This window comes from Anopheles darlingi, chromosome 3 (genome assembly GCF_943734745.1).
Source record: "Anopheles darlingi chromosome 3, idAnoDarlMG_H_01, whole genome shotgun sequence".
Lineage (NCBI taxonomy): Eukaryota > Metazoa > Arthropoda > Insecta > Diptera > Culicidae > Anopheles > Anopheles darlingi.
In genome coordinates, this window is record NC_064875.1 from 32,191,721 (window position 1) to 32,211,263 (window position 19,543).

The window sequence follows — 19,543 nt, forward strand, 5'->3', positions numbered from 1 at the left end:
TACTCCCTCTCCGGTAACTAATTTCATTTGCAAATGTGAAGCGCTTTATCCCTTATTCTTTACGCACGATACCACGAGAAACATGCAGAGAGAATGTGTGTGCGTGTGTCTGATTGCACTAATCACTTCAAAAGGTTTGAATCGGTTTGAACGTCACTTTTCATTATCGTTTCAAGAATGCATATAGAGGAGAGAGAGAGAGAGAGAGAGAGAGAGAGAAGCACATCGTCACAACTCCCGCGCGGTCGAAGGTGACTTGCATGTCAATTCAGTCAGCTTCAACATACCGATGAGGACGGGGGGCTCGCAGAACACATAACACAGAAGAAGAATGGAGTTATCGCACCGGTCGCGATCCCGATATAATCTCTCGGTTCTCCTTTGTGGCCGCCACCCGATGGCCCCGGAACGACTGCTGCACGACTTTCTACCCTTCTTCTTGCTTCTCTGTTTCATTCTCTCACTCATCTCCGCACCTGGTAGGGGGTTTGATATAATTTACAGCAAAAAAGGGGTTTTTGTATCTCGCTACACGTTCTTTGGGGGGGGGGGGGGGGGGCTATGCGTTGAGAATGAAGAGGTATTAGTATTGTTACTTACACCACCTCCTCAAGCGAAAGAGTGTGAAAGCGAGAGAGAGAGAGAGAGAGAACAAAAAAGAGGCAGCAGATGATTATTGCTCAATCATCTCCATTCGTTTAAACACGTTTCCTCCATTTAACGCTCTTTTGGCTTCCCTAAACAGCATGATCTGGGGCTTCATCTCAGTCATCATCATCATCATCATCATCATCATCATCATAGTAGACGTTGCTTGGTAGATCGCGCGTCTTATAGTTTCTTTGCCCAAACCTCTTAAAATTGAATTCTTGTCCACCTCCAGACCCCCAGTAGGCTGCGGGACATCGCAACAACAACGACGACGGCGACGACGACGCCATTCCCTTCTTGCCAAGAGTTTGGCACATTTTTTTTCGCAGAGCACAATAAGAGCGCAACCAAACACAAAGCATGCCATTGTTTACTTGCATACTGCCACAAGTGACGCACACGAACGAACGACGGTGGCAACCCCCGGGTTTTCCACTCTGGGCTGGATTAATCAATCCGTTTGTTTCACCTACGAGACGAGCTTCAGTGCAGTGCATCCCTTGCAGCGAGTAGTATACCAATATATCGCTACAATGAGCAGCTGAATATACCCTTAAAATAGGGTTACACAGATCTAGTACCTATAGCCGAGTCGAGGATGCCTACTTCTCATCCTCAGTACCTAGCAGAAGAGAGAAGATTTCATTTTTATTTCGCGCAAAAATACAATAGCTTTAATCCTGGGGCGGCCAGGACCCTCGGTTACGTCGTCCTACAACGTGCGCACAACCATTATCCAAATTGCGAAACAGAAGCACACACACACACACACGGAGGCACAAGTTCCTGGCCCGAAAAGGGTAGTCGAGGGTCTGGATGATGGCTGCCGGGATTATGATGTTCGACCGTAAACGACACGACGGCGCAGAGGAGGAAGGAAGGTACAGCTTCTTCACCAGGACTCCATTGGACGTTCTACGCGCCCTACGATGATTTACCACTCGCCGGAACTCGTCGGTCGGTACGCCAGGGTGGCTTGGCAGTTCAATTAGGCGGCAGATTATGACGCCCCGCACCATACGGCAGTACCGAGCACACCCAGGGCGAGAAAGGTGCTTACGTGCAGTGAAGCGATGCTCATACGCGATGGATTTACTTCCATGCAAGGGTCCTGAGGGGCGCTGCTTTTGCTGTGAGGGCCAATCGCGGTTTGTTGTTGACGTCGTCGTTCTACGCAATGATCCGACGCATCTGTTGTCGCATCCAGGCGCAAGAGAAGGGGGGGACGGTTTGATACCATTGGCAACACTCTCAACTCCACTCCATGTAAACCGCGTCCCCGTGAAACACTCCATTAGCTTGGCTCGGCTCGGCTCGGCGGAAAATGGCCGGCAGTAAAAAACCACGTGCCACTACAAATTTTAATGGCCATGCAGATTATCGTTCCCCAGGTCGCTTTTTTGGGGCCCGACACCACCGTCACATGTCGATACTGAACCTCCGGGTACTGCGACAACCTGCTACGTCGAACCCGAACCCGAAAGCCCTGGTAGGGCGGGGGGATGAATTTGTGACAATATTAAAATTAACATTCAGGAACATTCATCAACTTTTTGATCTACTTTTTGTGAAAAGGGCCATCAATGGGTGCTTGTATGTGCGAATGGCCTATGCCATGAAGTAATCCTGTGTTCACACTTCACAACACTGCAAACACGTTACGTTCGGTTCGGTGACGCACCTTTTGCGTTTGTTGCGGGAGGGCTAATTGTTTCAACCTTTTTCCCCGTAACCTTTCTGGCGAACATCACATCAAACGCATTCTTATGCTAATCGTCACCAAATGGTCCTCAAGTCAGAAGGTCATGAGGGGGTGATATGAAAATCGTCGTCATCCTCAATGTGAACGCCCTCGGAACCAATGGTCACGTCATTGAAAAACTTTCTTAAATCTTAATTTCGTTTCTGGCGATCCCAAAACACGCTCTCAACGTGGTTCTATATGGTCTAGTAGAGGAGAATGGACAGGACAGAACAGAATTCAAGGGAGGTGACCAAAAGTTACCCTTCCGGATTTGCATAAACCAAGCGACTGTCAGGTTCAATATAAGGTTCACAGAGCGTGATGTGAGTGATGAAGGTTTGTTTTTGGGGTTGAGTTTTTCCCCCAACAATCGTGTTACGGCAGCGATGGCCTAGAAGATACGCTGATCTACAACTTTTCCTCGAAAAGACCAAAAGACGAACAGCAAATCACCCGGAAAATGGACGCTCATCGACGTCGTCGATCTGAAGAGTTACTCTATCATCCAAAAATGAACCAAACACCACCGCGCTGGGAAGAGAATGGACAACCGGAAACGGTAAAGGTATTCGGAACCTTCAAATTAGCACACGCCAAACGCCTTCCCAGACCGGAATGCAAATCGGAAACGATCTCAACGGCAACGAGCTGCGAAGCAGCTGCTTCCTCTTGCCCGCCGTTGAAGTACGCGAGCACCTGAAGCGTCCTCTCGACACCGATCGACGATGCTTCACCCTCGACGATGCTTGCCGGTGAATGGCAAGAGGTACCGCTGCCGCCGTCGGTCGTGACGACGAACCGTTGAATGATCGATGCAGATCAGTCTGCGCGATCACCTGGACTGAAGATGGTGAAGGTTCATCTCCTTTTCTTATGATAAACACCGCGTCGCTGCCAACGATCGAGTTTTGCACACACCAAAGCCCCACGCACCTACTTTACTGCTAGGGCCGGGGCCAGGGAGGGCGCTCTACTCAAGGCCGCGATCGCGCCTGGAAGGCCGGTAGGGAAGAGAAAGGGGACCTTGACATTTGGTTCACCCAAATGATTCGTCTGAAGTCACCTTCTCCGGCCGCGCGCCATCGACGAGGTGACAGTTGTGCATAATCGTCGTCTTCCATCCCCATAGACCTAGGCCGCAGCAAGCCAAAGCTGGTGTCGTTGGAGTTGAAAGTCGAGAAAAATTAGCTTTCAAGATGCGGCGACGTCAACGGCATCGGCATAACTGGCACGCAAATGTGAATGCCGTTTCCTTTCTACTGAACCATTGCGTGCAGTTGCAGTCGGGGCAACGGGGGTTCTAATGACGTCTAGTGATGCGATCGCGCGCATCGCGGAGGAGTTGGTCATTTGCAAAATTAAATCTAGATCGAGAACCGAGAGGATGAGATCTAGTCAGTAAATTATAATAATTACTCGCGACTCGGTGGCGAAAAGGTGAACCAACTGAGGTTGGAGATATCCGGACGCCACGATGTCCGGTGGTGGTGTGGCATCTTGCCACACTTAAGGCTGGGCCTAGGCCAGCCCAAGGTAGCCCGTATGTGCCCCAGGCCAGGCTAATCTTGTGCACAACATACACAAAGTTCACTCGCCAAAGGTCAATTAACAATTTTTCAACAAATTAAGGTGATTGTATGGAGAAGAGGCTACGTTTGCCAAGTAAGGTAACTAACATGTATGAGATCCGGTATCCAGATCTGTCACAAACCGGCACACATTATTGTGTGTAGTTGAGTGCGTCAAGTGCAAAAACCCTCGACGGTCGCTGTCAGTGACAGATCGGTACAGGTTTTTGTGGTTCAGCGAGACCCCCCATCCCCACGCGAGGGAGCAATGATTACACTACTGCTACTTGGAATGTTACACGACGTTACGCTCGCCCACAATGACCATGATGACGTCTCGTCTGACACCACGACGCGCCGGTACCATCTCATATGCGGTCATTAATCTAGAGGTCCGCTTAATCTACCAGTACCAGTGATCATACGGTGACGGAGGCCAGCTTCTGGCGAGAAATACATTCATGTGCTTGTGGAGCCGTCAACAGATAGCCGACCGACCGACCTCCACTTCCTGGGTACTTGTGTTCCGACAAAAGACAAAACCAATTGCCTGCCCTGCGTGCGTGTGTGCGTGTGCGTGTTCGCTGATTAGCACCATTTGTTTCAGTCGAGGTTGTGGCCACACACGGGCACGCCACACGCCATAGACACGAAAAAAATGGCGACCAATTTTTGGGGGAATGCTTTATCGATAGCACTTCGCGTCTGACAGGTTTCGATTAGACAGGACGATCTGGCGATGTGATTCGATTCTTCGGCACCGACGACGAGTGCTGCACGTTCCCTTTACCCTCGTATTCCAATGAACTGCTGCACACCGAACGGCCACCGAGTGCGTCTGAACAGCAGTTCTCGCCAAACCGTACGCTACTACCGTATTTATGGTTTACGAATTCATAACTCATACATAAATTATTACTTTCTTCATCAAGCAAACTTCCTGGCGTCCCTCACCCTCGCCTCGCCGTACACAATGTCCGCTCGTCCGTATTCTTCCGACGGTTTTCCATCTCCGGGCACAAAGATGAACGGCATCTCTCCGGCGTCTCCCGATGTAGAAACGATTGCCGTAGCTTACCCATCCTGGCAAAACACATTTTCACACCCGCCACCAGGCTGCCAGGCAGAATGTTCTAACGCTAGATGCGCCTGCTAGATGGACGACACGCTGAGACGGAGTGCAAAGATCGTGCTATACCGAGGGCCATAAATTTCGCCGCATTATAAGAGAATAAGAGATTCACACCCGGCCGCACACCAGGCCGCACACCAGACCGGGCCATCCCAGCAACCCTCGCAACACAAATTCCTTATTTTCGCGTCCTTTTCGCGCTGCGCGCAGGTATTGCAGCAGGTGTGTGGGTCTGTGTATCGGGGGTAGCGATTCCCATTCGTTGTCGCCGTCGTCGTACAGAACGTGATGTTGTCTTCCTGTGAAGCAACATGCCACAGCTGGACTTACCGCGGCGCAGTCCGAGTCCGAGGATTCGAATGGAATATGCTTAAAATATTCTCCCTGTTTTCTCTCAGGACGCGGGTTTTTTTTTTTTTGATAAATATTTATCGACAATTCGATGCACGACGAAGGATCACGTCTGCTCTGTTGTTGCACATATCGTACTCTACCTCCTTAAAAATGGGCGCCTTATACCGATTACCATTCGCGTGTGCAGTGTTTTCTAGAGACCAGAGGTGTGTCTGTGTGCCTCTTGGCAACCATTCGCTAGTACGAAGTAGGGCCGTTAGTACGTGGATCAGATTTATATTCGATCGGAGGTCATAATACGTACTACTGTTGCTCGTCGTCGAGTACCGCTATCGGAAGGTGGCAATGTTCCACTATTTGTAGCAATTGATAGGGAATGAAAATTTATTCTAAACAGGCTTGGCTTTGATTTCAATGTTAATGCTGCGCGCACGGTTACGACTCAGGGGAGGAGCTGTTTTGCAAATGTTACACCGGGAATGCTATTACCTTTCGCGGCAGCATCCTCGTGAGGTGTACTGAGGAATCCATCAGGATTACCTTCTTCAAGGGTTCAGGCGTTTGCTTTCTGGTTGATATGCAGAAGAATCTCTTGTGGTTTCATCAAAAGTGAGTGAATATGAATCCCGAAAATACATTAGAAACACAGGAAGTGTTTCAATTGTTGATAATGAATTCGACAAGATATCCCTCTTTTCGTGTCATTTGAGAAATAAGCTTTTTAGCATTATACTATTCCGGTTATATCTGTTTTTTCGCGTCCAATACATACCGATAGGTCCATAAAGTGATGACAATAAAGATTTTTTTTCTTTAGTTTGGTGTTCGTTTGTTTAGAAAAGATGTCATGTTTAAAAATGAGGAATAAATGGTGCTTAATTGGAGAGCTGCTCTAACAAACGGTATCATGTAACATTCTGGCAACCATTACCGCTGATTTGACGGTTATGGTTCAACATTCATTGAAGAACCTTAAAAAAGTCAAACCTCTAACTCCACAATTTATCAGGGGCTGCACTATATTATTCAATAAATCGTTATAATCTAAACGAGGGATCAAAAAGAAAGATTGCACGGATTTAATCTGTAAAACACAATAAAAATTACATAAGGGTATAAAATACGAATTGAATTCCATAAAAAAGAGACACAAACCTAATGAACAATATCGGCGGATGGTTGCAACAAAGTGTATTTGTCTTTGAATTGACACTTAATTGAATTGTCACTGTCTACTAATTGACGGCTCGATTGAGCAGCAGCAGCCACAGCGTTAGTAACAAACGCTTCACCAGCACCAGCGCGCTATTTTTACTGATTGATGCAATCTTATTATTAATCACACCTAGCAGCTTCAGCAGTTCAGGTAACTATCCCAAAACCCCCCGCAGTGGCCAAACCGCCCGAAACCACAACAAAACGTCCCACAGATAGAGAGAGAAAGAGAGAGAGAGAGAAGCCTCGCCTTAATACATCATTATCTGCGCCCGGGGCCCATTACGTGCCCAGCAATTTGTGGTTTTGGCAAAACGGTAGCCTTCACACACTAATTTACTAATGGAATCAATAACCTCTAAAGAGCATCATTCTAACCTTAGTAATAGCGAGGAGGCGTAACAACACTGCACTAGCACTGTGCCACCGAAGAGAAGACAAAAAAAGCTCATCAATCGCACTGGACACACAGCCATTTCGGCTATTTGATCTGTCTATTTGATCGTCTAGCTAGCCAGCTCCTCTACTAATTTCACCTCAAACCCGAATCGAATCTGTGTGCGAGTAACTCCCCGGGCTGGTTTCGGAAAACAAAAACCTAATTCCGCAAGGGCGCCACCGATTAGTTCGTGCCGGCGATGACGACGACGACGACGACGACGACGCCAAATGCCGCCGCGAGAGGGCTCCAAAAAGTGAGATTGACGGCGGTAACGTCTTCGTCGTGAAAAGTGAATGTACCTTTGGCACCTTGCGGCGTACGCAAAACCGTGGTACAATCCGTACGTAACCGAGGCCGGCTCATCGGTAGTAGCTCATCGATCGAACCAAATTTCTAGCCGCCAGGCCAGGCCGTAGTAGTAGTAGTACTTGGCATACACACACACGGATCGGCCCGGGGGACTCGATTATCATCGATGACGTTCAACCGGAACGATCACGGGTAGCGATCACGGCTACTACCGATCCGATCGATCGCCACTAGCAACAAAAACACACATACAAGCGGGTAATGATGATGTCTTGAGAATCAACCTGCCATTGTTAGGACCCGGGTTGTGCCCAGGGGCTAGTCTGGTCCGTACGCCGCTGTCTAGGCACGCTTACGCCAAAGACAGACAGCACCCCCGGTCGTGATGGTGGTGATGGTGTGTGCGGACATTGGCAACGCGTAGAACGCTCCACTCGTTCGCTGCGCACGGTGCGTTGTTACTCGGGCTCTTCACCTTCACTGGCACTCGCCACAGGTACGCGTGCGGCCAGTTTCGGTGGCCAATGATGGGGGTGTCTCGTCAGCCAAAGGCAGCTCGGAATGGTCGACGACGACGACGACGACGACAACGACGATGATGACGACGACAACAACCACCACCACCACTGCCCAAGTACCTTCTTCGGCCTCCCTCCGCCCTGTGCGAGAAGCCGATCGACATCATCATCATCATCTTCGCCATCATGATCATCAGCATCACCATCCTCTCCATCCACCTGCATCATCATCATCCGGAGGGGGTGTTAGAATCCGCACTGATGCTTGGTTATATAAAACCGCAACTCATCCTCTCAACGGCATCAGTTCAATTCGATCGCTCATCGAAGCTCGAAGCTCGTCCTCTGCTCCCCACGACGACACCCGTGTCGTGTTGGCCCGTGGTCGGAATAGCCCGGATTTTGTATTGTTTTTGGCGAAAAGTGCCCCGAAATAGCACGAACACATCATCCGACATATCCTGTCGCACGAAACCAAGTGTCCTGTACGCATAACCATGATGCACAAGGTAAAGGTAATGCTGTGGAATGGCCGCAATGGATCCCTTTTATAACCGTTCTGCTTCTATTCCGGAAACAGGCCCTTGTCCTGCTCCTGTGTGGCCTGGCCAGTGCTGCCCGGCTCGATAACCTCTACGGTGCACCGGCACCGGCAGCCTCCTACCAGGGAGGAGGCGGTGATGGTAATGTGCTGAATGCTCCCCGGCAGCAGTTCGGTTCCCCGGCCAGCCAGTATCTTCCACCGACGGCTGGTGGCCAGCAGCAGCAGCAGCAGGGCTTCCAGGGCGGTTACCCCTCCGTAGCTCCACTCGGTGGTCAGCGTGGACCACAGCAAGGATTCGGTGCACCGTACAACCCGCAACAGCAACCTGGCGGCGGCTACGGTGGTGGTGTAAGCAACGCCCTACAGCCACAGAGTGGTGGACCGTCGGCCGGAAACTTCCCGGGCAACAACTACCAGCAGACGACACCGATCCCGATCCTGCGCTACGAGAACGTTAACAACGGTGATGGCAGCTATCGATTCGAGTAAGTATGGCCGCATACCGCACTTGGTGGGGCGGGGGGCGTGGAAGTAATTGCGTGCTGGGTCAAAGGGGGTCACGATACTATCAGCAAAAGCGAGTGCATTACGGAACCTGTGACTAATTAATCACCCGATGAGCTCATCGGGTGTAACGAGTGAGATACGGGTGGCCCGATGACTGGCTAGCCATTACTACAGCGCAGTGAAGAATGTTTCGTGGTGCCTACTACTGCGGTTCAAAAGTTCAATGGTTGGTGGTGCGATAGTAAGCAAACGGTGTTGCCAAAACGTGCAACTACAGGAACCGGCCAGCCCGCAGCCCACATCTGTGCAAGAAAGTGTCTAAATGGATTAAAGATGGAACCAGGTTCCGATCGTTGTACTTTAAAGTTGGTTGGAAATGGTGTTAGTAAGATGCCAATGTGTTAAGAATGTTACTACATCGACTAGTGCTACAACAAAGTCTAATAAGTGTTACTACAAAGTCTACCGTTTGGTGTACTTGACCGACATATTAATTGTTAAAGAATTTTGCTGAAGAACTCACACGACATTTGACGGCTTTCGCTAATACTTTGTGAGCTCTCAGTTGGTTTATGTGGATTCCACGGAATTGTTTGAAAAGATCCAAGTGATCCAAGTACATTCAAACAGAAAGCTCTAGCTGGCTGTGACTTCTGTTATAAGGAATGATGGAACTTGAACTACAAGAAAGAAGAGTTCTACTACTTTAGAAATTTTGAGGAATCTACGGCAAGATTTTTCTTCGAGTCTTATGTAAGAAGAATGCTTTTCCGGTCGTATTATAATTTGAGGCATCTAGGAAATCATTTATGTGTCCTTCTCTTCACTCCTGGACATTATGTTTAGTGTCTTATCAAACATGTTAGAACAATTACAGTGTTTGGTATAAAAATGTTTGAAGATGGAAGTACAAGAAGAACAAAACAGTTCTAGCACTTTAGAAACTTTGAGGAATCACTAACACAATCCACGGACATTGCTTGTCATATTACAGTTTAAGGCATCTACAAATGCATCGAAACGCAATTACCGAGTGATCATGTCAATATATCCGTCTCTCCACTTCTGCCCATTACAGTTACGCCACTGGTAACGGCATCCAGCACCAGGAGGAGGGTTTCCTGCGTAACTTGGGACCGGAAAAATCGGAACAGGTAGTCTCGGGTGGCTACTCCTACACGGCACCCGATGGCCAACAGTACAGCGTCCAATACAAGGCCGACGCAAACGGTTTCCAGCCCGTCGGGGATCATCTGCCAACGCCACCACCACTGCCACCAGCGCTGCAGGAGTAAGTACCACTAGCTGTGTCAATCCGTTTTCCCGCGTCCTAATCTCACTCATCTCCTTTGCTGCAGAGCGTACGATCTGCACGCACGTCTGCATGCCGAAGCGGCCGCACGGCCAAAGAACCCGGCCTACCAGGATGGACAACCCGGTCAGCAGTACGGTCCTCCTCAGCAGCAGCCACAGCAGTACTATCCGCAGTCCCAGCAGCCCTCGTACCAACAACCACAGCAGCCTCAACCACAGTATCAGCAACCGCAGTACCAGCAGCAGTCTCCTCAGTTCCACTCTAGCTCACCGAACGCCATCCAGGGCTACCCATCAGCACCAGCTAATCAGTATCTGCCACCGAACAAGCGGCAGCAGGGCTTCAACCCTAACACCGGCTACACCTACTAGGCACTGATAGAGCGAGAGATAGAGAGAGAGAGAGAGAGAGAGAGAGAGAGTGCCAGTGTGCAAAACAAAACAACCATTACTTTCATCGATTTCAGTATTTATTCGAGCCGTTAGTCCTGCCTGCCAACAACACACAAACGATGACAATGACATGCCAATAATAAACGAAGGTAACCGACCCGGAAGTGGCCACTACCTTCACAATCATCCTACATCCGCTACTGACTTTGCCCTGATTTGCCTAACCCTCCTGCAGCCCTTTCGGGACATGGAAGTACAACCTTGATCTCTTATCCGAACGTCACCGGCACGCGAGTCTGTCTCTGTTTCCGAGTGACCTCGTAGAGTAACGCTGTTCCTCAATCGGTAAATAGGTAATTCCGATCCGATCAGAATGGTCACCCAAATGGAGCCGATGCCGCGATGAGCGATAGAGGCACTAGCAGCACTAGTCACGAAAGCCAAATTCTAAAAGTCAAGAACATGTCCATGACATTCGTCATTGTTCTTTTGCACTGTGTGTCAAACCGCCGGGTGCATGGGGCCCAAACCGGCACACGATACCACGATACTTCCGCTCGTCTCCGTTTCTCCGGCACCCTCCATAGGGGCTGTATAAGTGGCACACAGTGGGCAAGGGCTTGCAAACAAATCTTGTTGCAAAACTGTGCCCATACAGCTGCTGCATTGTGGAAGAGCTTTTGGGGGTTTCCTCCACCTACACCTTTCGAACCCAACTTCACAGATAATGGGCCTTTGTGACCATCGCACGCCATGACCCTTCACCTCGACAGCTGGCTGATGGGTAGAGGGCCCCGCAGCTGTACTATGTTGGTTCCATTTCCAGGAGGTCATTCGCCAGTCGCATCAATTTCATTATGCAAATACGCGCCAATACTCCATAGTGCGTTCTGCTGCTCCTCCTTCTTCTACTCCTCATTCTACTCCTCCTACATCTAATCCAAAAACACGGTACTCGCACACGTTCCGACACTGTCGAAGTGCTGCTTTATGCACTTGGCCGCCCAACGCCCCTTCCGAAAGAGACGATTTAAAGGAAAAGGGGAGTCGGTTGGAGTAGCAGGTAGCGCGGTAGCGGTAGCGAGCGATAAATCAAAGCACGGTCCATAATTATCATAATTTATGTTGTGAAAAATATTTACGATGCGCCCGGTGGCGTCGGTGCAAAACACCCCGGTACACCGACCGCGGTGGTCCGATAAGATTGACTTCTTCTTCGTCTTCTTGTAAGGCGATTGGCCGCACGTTCCGCACGACGTCATGCGTCGATCGCTACGGTTCTGGAATTTAGAATTGTTTCAGCGAGAGTGGATTGACGAGACGGAAGTGGAGCGAGGATCGTTTCCAGCGTCCACTTACTTGTCATTACTTCGGCCAATGATGACTCCGACCCCGAATCGCGATCGCGTATGCGATAGGGCGCGCTCTGCTGATGGGTGATAAAATACAGCTGCACTCGAATGTATCAATGGCAAGGTGCTACAAACAAAGCAATGCGCTGGGGCAGGTTTGGGGGCGCGTTAGGTTGACAGTCAAGTGCAACGCCGTTCTCTTTCGCAGCCGCAGCGCGCAGCGAGCGGTTGGTAGCTTGATTGATTTATTGACTTTTGTTGCTGATCGATTGTAGTGTGTCATAAATAGCTCACCAGCAATTTGGCCTAGCATAAACAGTGCTTTATGCGGGGGACCTTACTTAGAAAGTGGTCGAGAGTATTATAAGTTCAGTTCAGTTATAAAACTTTACGAGACTAGAACTGCAAGTGCAAGGACTAAGGGACCTTGGTGCAAATCTAACGAGGATCACTTATCTGAATTCGTGAAAAGTAGTCAGTTTCCTTTTAAAACAGACGTTTAGCGTGTTTTACACCCAACGTACCCAATGATGTTCTAGGGCGATAACGTAAGACAAACAATTTAAGACCTTAAATTTGTTAGAAACGCTTCAATTATTGCCACCGCTGAGCAAAACTCTTCCTTAAAATTCAAGAAAAGTTAGTCAAATTAATGACAACATTAGGAATAGTTTCATTTGGCCAGAATTCTGCTAGTGTCAGGACTCATGGTTATAATACTGTTTTGCACGATATGTTAGGAGAGATTATAGAGAAACTGACACATCCTGTAACTGAGATATATTTCGACAAATGATCGTTCTTATAAGCAAAGTATAGAACATACGGTTTGTCCTTTCTTAGATATTTAAAAAAGCGATATTTGAAGCTGTCATTATCGCACAGCACATGGCACTCCGCCAGCTAAGCCTGTCATAAAAATAGCAAAAGACGATCGAACCGGTAAAGTATTCTTCAGCTTTCCGGATAAACCGAGAGAGCATAGAAGATCTAGATTAAGGAGGGGGCTTTGGTTATTTCGGGTCCAAAAAAGGCTTATTTTTGACGATTTTTAGTGAAAAAACCATTCCACTTAATTGTTTCAAGTGAATGTCATTTTAAACTATAACTTTTCAAGAATATTTGGTTCTATTTTGGGGAAAATTTGATCAAAACTACGTTCATGGCATCCAATCTAGAAAGGCAAGTTTGCAAAAATGTACTTTTTGCGGTGCCCATCGTAGCCACGTGCCAAGTCATCAGAAATACACAAATCAATGTTCTTTTGTTAGATTATAAGTTTATCCAGGTAGCCCCGTCGAGTTTTTGTTAAATTTTCTATTTTTCGATTTTTGGCAGATTTTTGAAGTTGAAAAAGTGATGCTTTTTTCGATATTGCCTCAAAAAACGATACTTTACATAATTAAAAAATTATTTAAAAAAAAATTACTAACAATTTTTATAGTGCAGCACTAGCAAATAGTGTGCAGATTAAGTGTTCAAAATTTCAAATCGATCGGTCCAGTAGTTTTGAGCCTTAGATGCTTTGAGCCTTGTATGAAAGGCGGATTTTCGAAAATCCATATCTTTGTCAGTTTTGCTACGATTGATCCCAAAATTTTACACAGTACTCTTGAAAGAATAAGCACTCATTAAAAAATGTAAAAAGTAAATGCGAAGAAATAAAATAAAATACCGAAGCCCCCCCTTAAGATGGAGCATCGGTATCAGCATTGATTTCAAGAGTTGATTGTTTGACGAACTTAACGGTAGGGTTTTCAATTTGTATAAGATCCTCACTAGATCAAGACCGTTTGCCAGTTTTAGCAACAGATTGCTAAGTAAGTAACTAGTTGTTAATATCGCAAGTAAGAAGCTTATATCGAATTTCACTCAATTTGTATTGTGCCAAAGAATGTACTAGCCTCATTGCCTTTGGAATTTAAATAGATTCCATTGTTTTCTACACCAGTCTACATATCATAATGTCACATTTAATTACAAACAATAAATTAATTGCTCTTCTTATTAGTAGAACCAATTACAAGCTATAGTTATAACTTTCTGCTACAACAACAAAAGAAAGAAACTCTCCGGCGATAACAGAAAAGCACGAGAGCTTTTCAGCGAACCCACAAAACGAAACACCGACAAATTCAATAAACCAACCGGCGGTCGCGGTGCTCACGCGGAAACACGTCGTGGAAGTCGAAGTCATCTTCGAGGTACGATTTATGACCACGTTGCTGCCACTGCTGCTGCTGCTGCTGGCCAGCGTGAAAACTTTGTTGCACCTAAACGAATGCCAACCAAGAACAACACTACCACCACCACCAGCGATGACGCTACATTGTGGCCATGTGGTCAGTACGCTCTGTGCAGTAGCAAGTGGCGTCAGAAAAGAAAATAAAAAACCACCGCCACAGCAGCGCAGCACACAAAAAAGGTCGGGAAGATGGATGGATGGTCTCGCGGCTTCCGAAGTAGTCGGAACGGTTATCGATTGTCCTAGAATATGTCAAACAACTAGATAATAACAAATTGGTTCTGAGACGGTTGTGACTTCCATCACGACACTATACAGAGCACCGAGGTGACCATTATGGAATCTGGTCACTGGTGATCGGGTGTATGGTGTGTGTTTTTTTGGAACTATGACCTGTACCCGCCCGGTCATTTTCGATGCTAACCACATTCCCTATCGAGATGACCCAATCTTCAAAGGCGAAACAATTCGGAGCGACTGATTCCGTTCAATTGCAGTTACTTCTGCTGCTGCTCGTGGTGCTCCTTCGGCCTTCTTGCTTCTGATGGCGCAGACTTTGGACTAATTTATGACCTCGTCCGGCCGTGCACCGTCCGGTAGCGCCACCTGGTCCGAGCCGAGGCAACAAAGTAATCACATTTGCGTGATACTGCCATATCAATTACCGGCATTTCACCTCGGACAATCGGACCGGCCGCTCGACCGGCGTCAAACCGGTCGGAAGGGTAGTGGGTTTGTGGTGGGCAACACTTTTTCTCACGCTCGCACCACATGGCAAACATAAGAAAGTTCGATCTGGAGTGCCTACCAGGAAGGAACAGGAAGAAAAACCTCTGGTCAGGTGCAAACGGGGAAGGAAATTAGAAAAACTAAACTTATCCTCCACCGTCGGTCCACCGGGACGGATCCCGGTAATACACACACACACGGTTATCGCTACAAACTCACCTACGACCGAACTGTGTGGTCGCATGTCGGGATAACTCGACAGCAGCAGCAGCAGACGCGACCACGCGAGTACGTGCACAAGTGGCCCCATGGCGGTGGCCCCGCGAGAGGTTAAGAGAGTAATGATCTGAGCAAAGCTTCGCTGATGGATTTATTATGGACACCAAAAGCGCGCACCACCAACCGCTAGGAAACCGGAAACCGAACAAGGGAGGCGGTGCTGCAGCCGTCTTGGATCTCGAAGACGAAGACGACCACACCAGAACAGAACAGGTTACCGTTGTACCGAGCGAGCATTGCGCGCACCATGATTTATGGTGCCACCGGTCCATGGGAAGGGCTCACTTTTCCATTAACGAATATTGTGAGTGGAGAGAGGTCTCTGTTCTGACACCGCAAGCGACAAGCGATGGTGCTTCATCGTTTTTTTTTGTTTTTTGATAACGACCAAACTTCTCTATCCAACCGTATTGTGGTTTGTGGGAAAATGAAAATGTACTCCCGATGGACACGCATACGATGCACACACATACACACACACACGACAGACTAGACACGGACCGGGTTCATAAGACGAGCGTCAGCTAAGGCGAGCGGTGAGCAACAAAAAGAATCAATTGCCTAAACTTTGCCCTTTCGATTGACCACTTTCATCTGATTTGATCGCTTCTTGTAGTCTCTTCTGCAGAAATAGAAAGATTAGAGATAAAAAGAAAGGTGTTTTTCCTTAACCCCCACCCACCACCGGTGGAAAACCCAAAGAGTCCATTATTCATATTGGAGAACAACTAGAGAAAGTTTCCTCGACATTTCCTCCATCAATAGACCGTCGCGCTCTTTCTGTCTCTCTCTTTGATCAAAAGGGTATGCACCTTTAGCGAGAGAACTGTCCGTTCTCGGTGGACCCTTGATTTGTTCTAACGACCAAACCAGTGCCAGAACCAGTCCCGATCCTCTTCGATCGTACCCGAAAAAAAAACGGGGAAAAACACAAAGAGAAAAGGGTGGCAGAAAGGAAACTTTTCCAATACGCTTGATGTAGCATCCTGCTCCTCGTCTGGTAGGATGTATGAAAAAGGGTCCGGCGGAGAAGATCGGCAGAAGGACACGCACCGCGCGCCTCCGACGTTGTTTGAGAATCCAATCTCAATGTCGCACCGGCTTACCTTATGCTTCGTATGGAGCGTGGTGTCTCGCTGATTGCGTTTTCCGTTAATGTGGTTCCATCCTTTGTTTCTCTGTCTCCGCTCTCTTTCCCCTGTCCTTCAATTCCGTAAAGAATGTGGCTCCCGAAATAAGGAGCATACCGATGTGCCAAGTGTATTTGAGTTCCTTTGCGCTGGGTCATAAATTTGATTCAAACAGTTTCCACTTCAGTTGATAGATTGCGAGAGTCACAAAGCCACTGCGGAGAGTGCTTGTTACTTATAAGTTGGTATGGTCTGATGTTTCAATTGATGGTTTCAAAGAAACTTTAAATTTGAAAGAAAGGATGTTAACCTTTTCTTAAAACCCCAAATATAGGAAAAACAGATGGAAATCAATGAAAACAAAATGAAAACAAATAAAATAGACAAAGCAATGCTGATAATAAAGGAACATGTTCAAGCATAATGAACAATCAAAGCGAGTAAAAACATACTAATAATAAGCTAAAATGTATAAATAAATTTAAAATGTGTAATTTTTAAATTTAATTTAAATTATAATAAATTAATTAAATTTAAGGTTAACAAGTGTACAGTAATTCGTAAAAAAGGCAAAAGTATTCTTGGAGCGTTAAAATGAATATCAGAAAATGAAAACAAACAACTGGTACTAATGTCCAGTCTGGCATTATTAACTTACGATTGTCACTCATTAACTTACGCTCAAAGAAAAGAGCGTCTAAAGAAAGAAAAAAGCATTTTTTTGTCTTCTTCCGTGGAGAATGGAAATCCCTTTCTCAATCAGCATGCGCACACAAACGCGACTCGACATTGTTTAATTAGAGCTGCTCTTGTTAAACTTACTGCAGAAAGCGTAACATTCCCTGTTCGCTTCTTCACCTCCTCAGCATTGGTTCTCCTTTCCATTATCTTGCGAATTCTTTTTCCAAATGCTAGATCCAAAAAGAATCTTCCAAACGCTAGATCTTCCCCGCTAAATTATGCACAGCAAATGGTTAACCTGAATGGCAAGCAACACGAGCAGTTTAGCGAAACCATTCCAGTGTTTCACGCGGTGACGTGAGTGAAATTTTCAAAAATTCATCCTCTGATTAATGTTTCCATTTCAGCTTGAAACCATAACCACACCGGTTGGTTTCAATGATTTACACCACCGGACACGTATTACCGGACCTCCGACCAGAAGTCCTCCGTGGACACCCGCCCGTGTAGGTGAGGTCGAGATAAATCATCAGCCAGGATTCTGGTGGCGAAGGCGAAGGCTTCAACCAGCCCGAGGTGAGCGGCCGAGAGAGTTTATACGGTGGCAAATCCATTCCAAGGTGTATGTGGCAAAGTATTTTCCCCGAAAATTAATATGCAGACGATGCAACGCTCTCTATACACACCTATGGATCTCTCGCTAACACGTTGTCTAGTTGGCTTTCTTTTGTTTGTTTTTTTCCTCTCCCAAATCCCCACTCCCGGAACCGGAACCACCGGTGATCCGTTACGGTCCGAAAGACAAACGGCAGGAATAATACGGGAATAGAAAATGGTCCGATAAAATATCGTTTAAGGATGCAACGGGCAGCGAAAACGTAACAAGCATCATCCAACTGATCGTCATAAACATTGCGCTGACAGGCGCATTGCCTGGAACCGTGGAGTAGGAGGATCGCCGCATACAAAGCACAACGTCGAATGGCACTCTTGACGACTACGACAACGAGAACGACAACGACGGTGCTGGTGGTGGTTCTGCACTTCGACAGCACTTGACATGAATATGCAATGAGCATCGTTGCTGGAGCTGGATAGCACTTGCAGAAACAGTTGCAGCATCAGTGGCGGCCAAACCAAACAGCTAAATTTTCCTCTAACGGGCTCGCAAGCCGCGAACCTATCGCTTACCTTTGTCGACCTCTGCGGAAATGAACCACACGTTTCAAGCTATTGGCACCCGATGGTAACACAAAGCAAAGCGACAAAGCATCGACGTCATCTCCACGTCGAAATACTTCCGTATGCCTACCATGGAGCACTAATTAAACGAAATGAAACGAAATAACTCATCACTACTGCGCACAGACCAGACCATACACGGAAAAGATGGCTGACAAACGATGCAAACCGCTGTGTTCCAGACATCCAGCCACCGTAGTACGGACATACACTTTTATCGGCCACCATAACTCTCATTGGACATTGGAGTAGCATTACATACTAAAGATTCAATCGTTTCGCCAATTGGCAGATCGATACATCGTTCGTTCAAGCCGCGGAAAGTGGTTGAAAGAACAAACCACGGAAAAGAAAAAACGTCCAAAAGTAATCAAACAGCGACAACAACGCCGTCGCGCAATTCCACAACCGGTAGCTCCTTTTCCGGAGTTTAATTCAATATTGAACCGACAATTGGAAAATATTTGCCAACATGTGTCACGATGGTGGTGGTGGCAAAAGGCACTACAGAGCCTTCCACCGGCCATCACTCAAGCGGAAAACCGGTTCGGTAAAGTTCCAATCAAACCCTTTTCCGCGGGCGCGCGGTCGCTGATCAGTTTTTTATCCTTTTGTTTGCCGCACAAGATTTGCTTCAATCTTGTGGGTATGCAAATTGATTGTAAAGACAGCCATTGGTGGTGTACTGGTGTACTGTCTGTCGCTTTCTCGGTCGTTTGTCTGTGTGTCATATAGTTACAATTACAACGGCGACGACAAGGGACATCCTAAGTAAATATCGAACCGAGCGCGATCTATGGCAAATGGGGAACCGGAAAAATTAACAAGTTCAACAACTGTCCTTGTCCACAATCTTCTCGGTAACCACAAAAGAAAGAGAGGGAGAGACAGAGAGAATCGCAGTGCAATGAATGGAGATAAAAAATAAATCGTGATCCCGACCTCAAATCGGTTCCCGCCCATCCATTCACGCAACTTATCTGCGGAAAAAATCTCATAAAAATGTAAATTTTCAATAAGCAAGAAGAAAAAAAACCACCAGCGCCAGGAGCCGCCAGGAGTCTTAATCCTATTGACGACCGAGCGCTGATTAGGAGTGAACCAGAATTGAGCCAATCGTGACTCGGTGGCCCCATCTGCATCCGTTACCGCGCTTTGAGACTTTTGAGTTTTATATCTTTTGAACTTCCCATG

At 47.2% G+C, this 19,543-nt stretch overlaps 2 protein-coding genes across 3 annotated transcripts in view; one reads left to right on the forward strand and one right to left on the reverse strand.

The window, feature by feature from the left end:
- The window catches only part of LOC125956136 (uncharacterized), a 111,064-nt gene that overhangs the window by 80,603 nt on the left and 10,918 nt on the right, over nt 1-19,543 (reverse strand). The gene's annotated exons all lie outside the window — the stretch shown is intronic.
- LOC125956168 (pupal cuticle protein 36a-like) lies at nt 8,254-10,883 on the forward strand. Of its 2 annotated transcripts, none has more exons than XM_049687780.1 (4): nt 8,254-8,448; nt 8,514-8,962; nt 10,063-10,275; nt 10,343-10,883. In XM_049687780.1, the coding sequence occupies exons 1-4, from the start codon at nt 8,431-8,433 to the stop codon at nt 10,668-10,670; spliced, it is 1,008 nt and encodes a 335-aa protein (XP_049543737.1). In that variant the 5' UTR covers nt 8,254-8,430; the 3' UTR covers nt 10,671-10,883. The 2 variants fall into 2 exon arrangements, with proteins under 2 accessions (XP_049543737.1, XP_049543738.1); XM_049687781.1 differs by having other exon boundaries at nt 8,254-8,442.

What these genes read in the sequence shown, in the direction of transcription:
- LOC125956168 (XM_049687780.1), top strand. An exon ending in GATGGCAGCTATCGATTCGA is followed by an intron (nt 8,963 to 10,062) that starts GTAAGTATGGCC and finishes TGCCCATTACAG; the next exon opens with TTACGCCACTGGTAACGGCA. An exon ending in CTGCCACCAGCGCTGCAGGA is followed by an intron (nt 10,276 to 10,342) that starts GTAAGTACCACT and finishes CCTTTGCTGCAG; the next exon opens with AGCGTACGATCTGCACGCAC.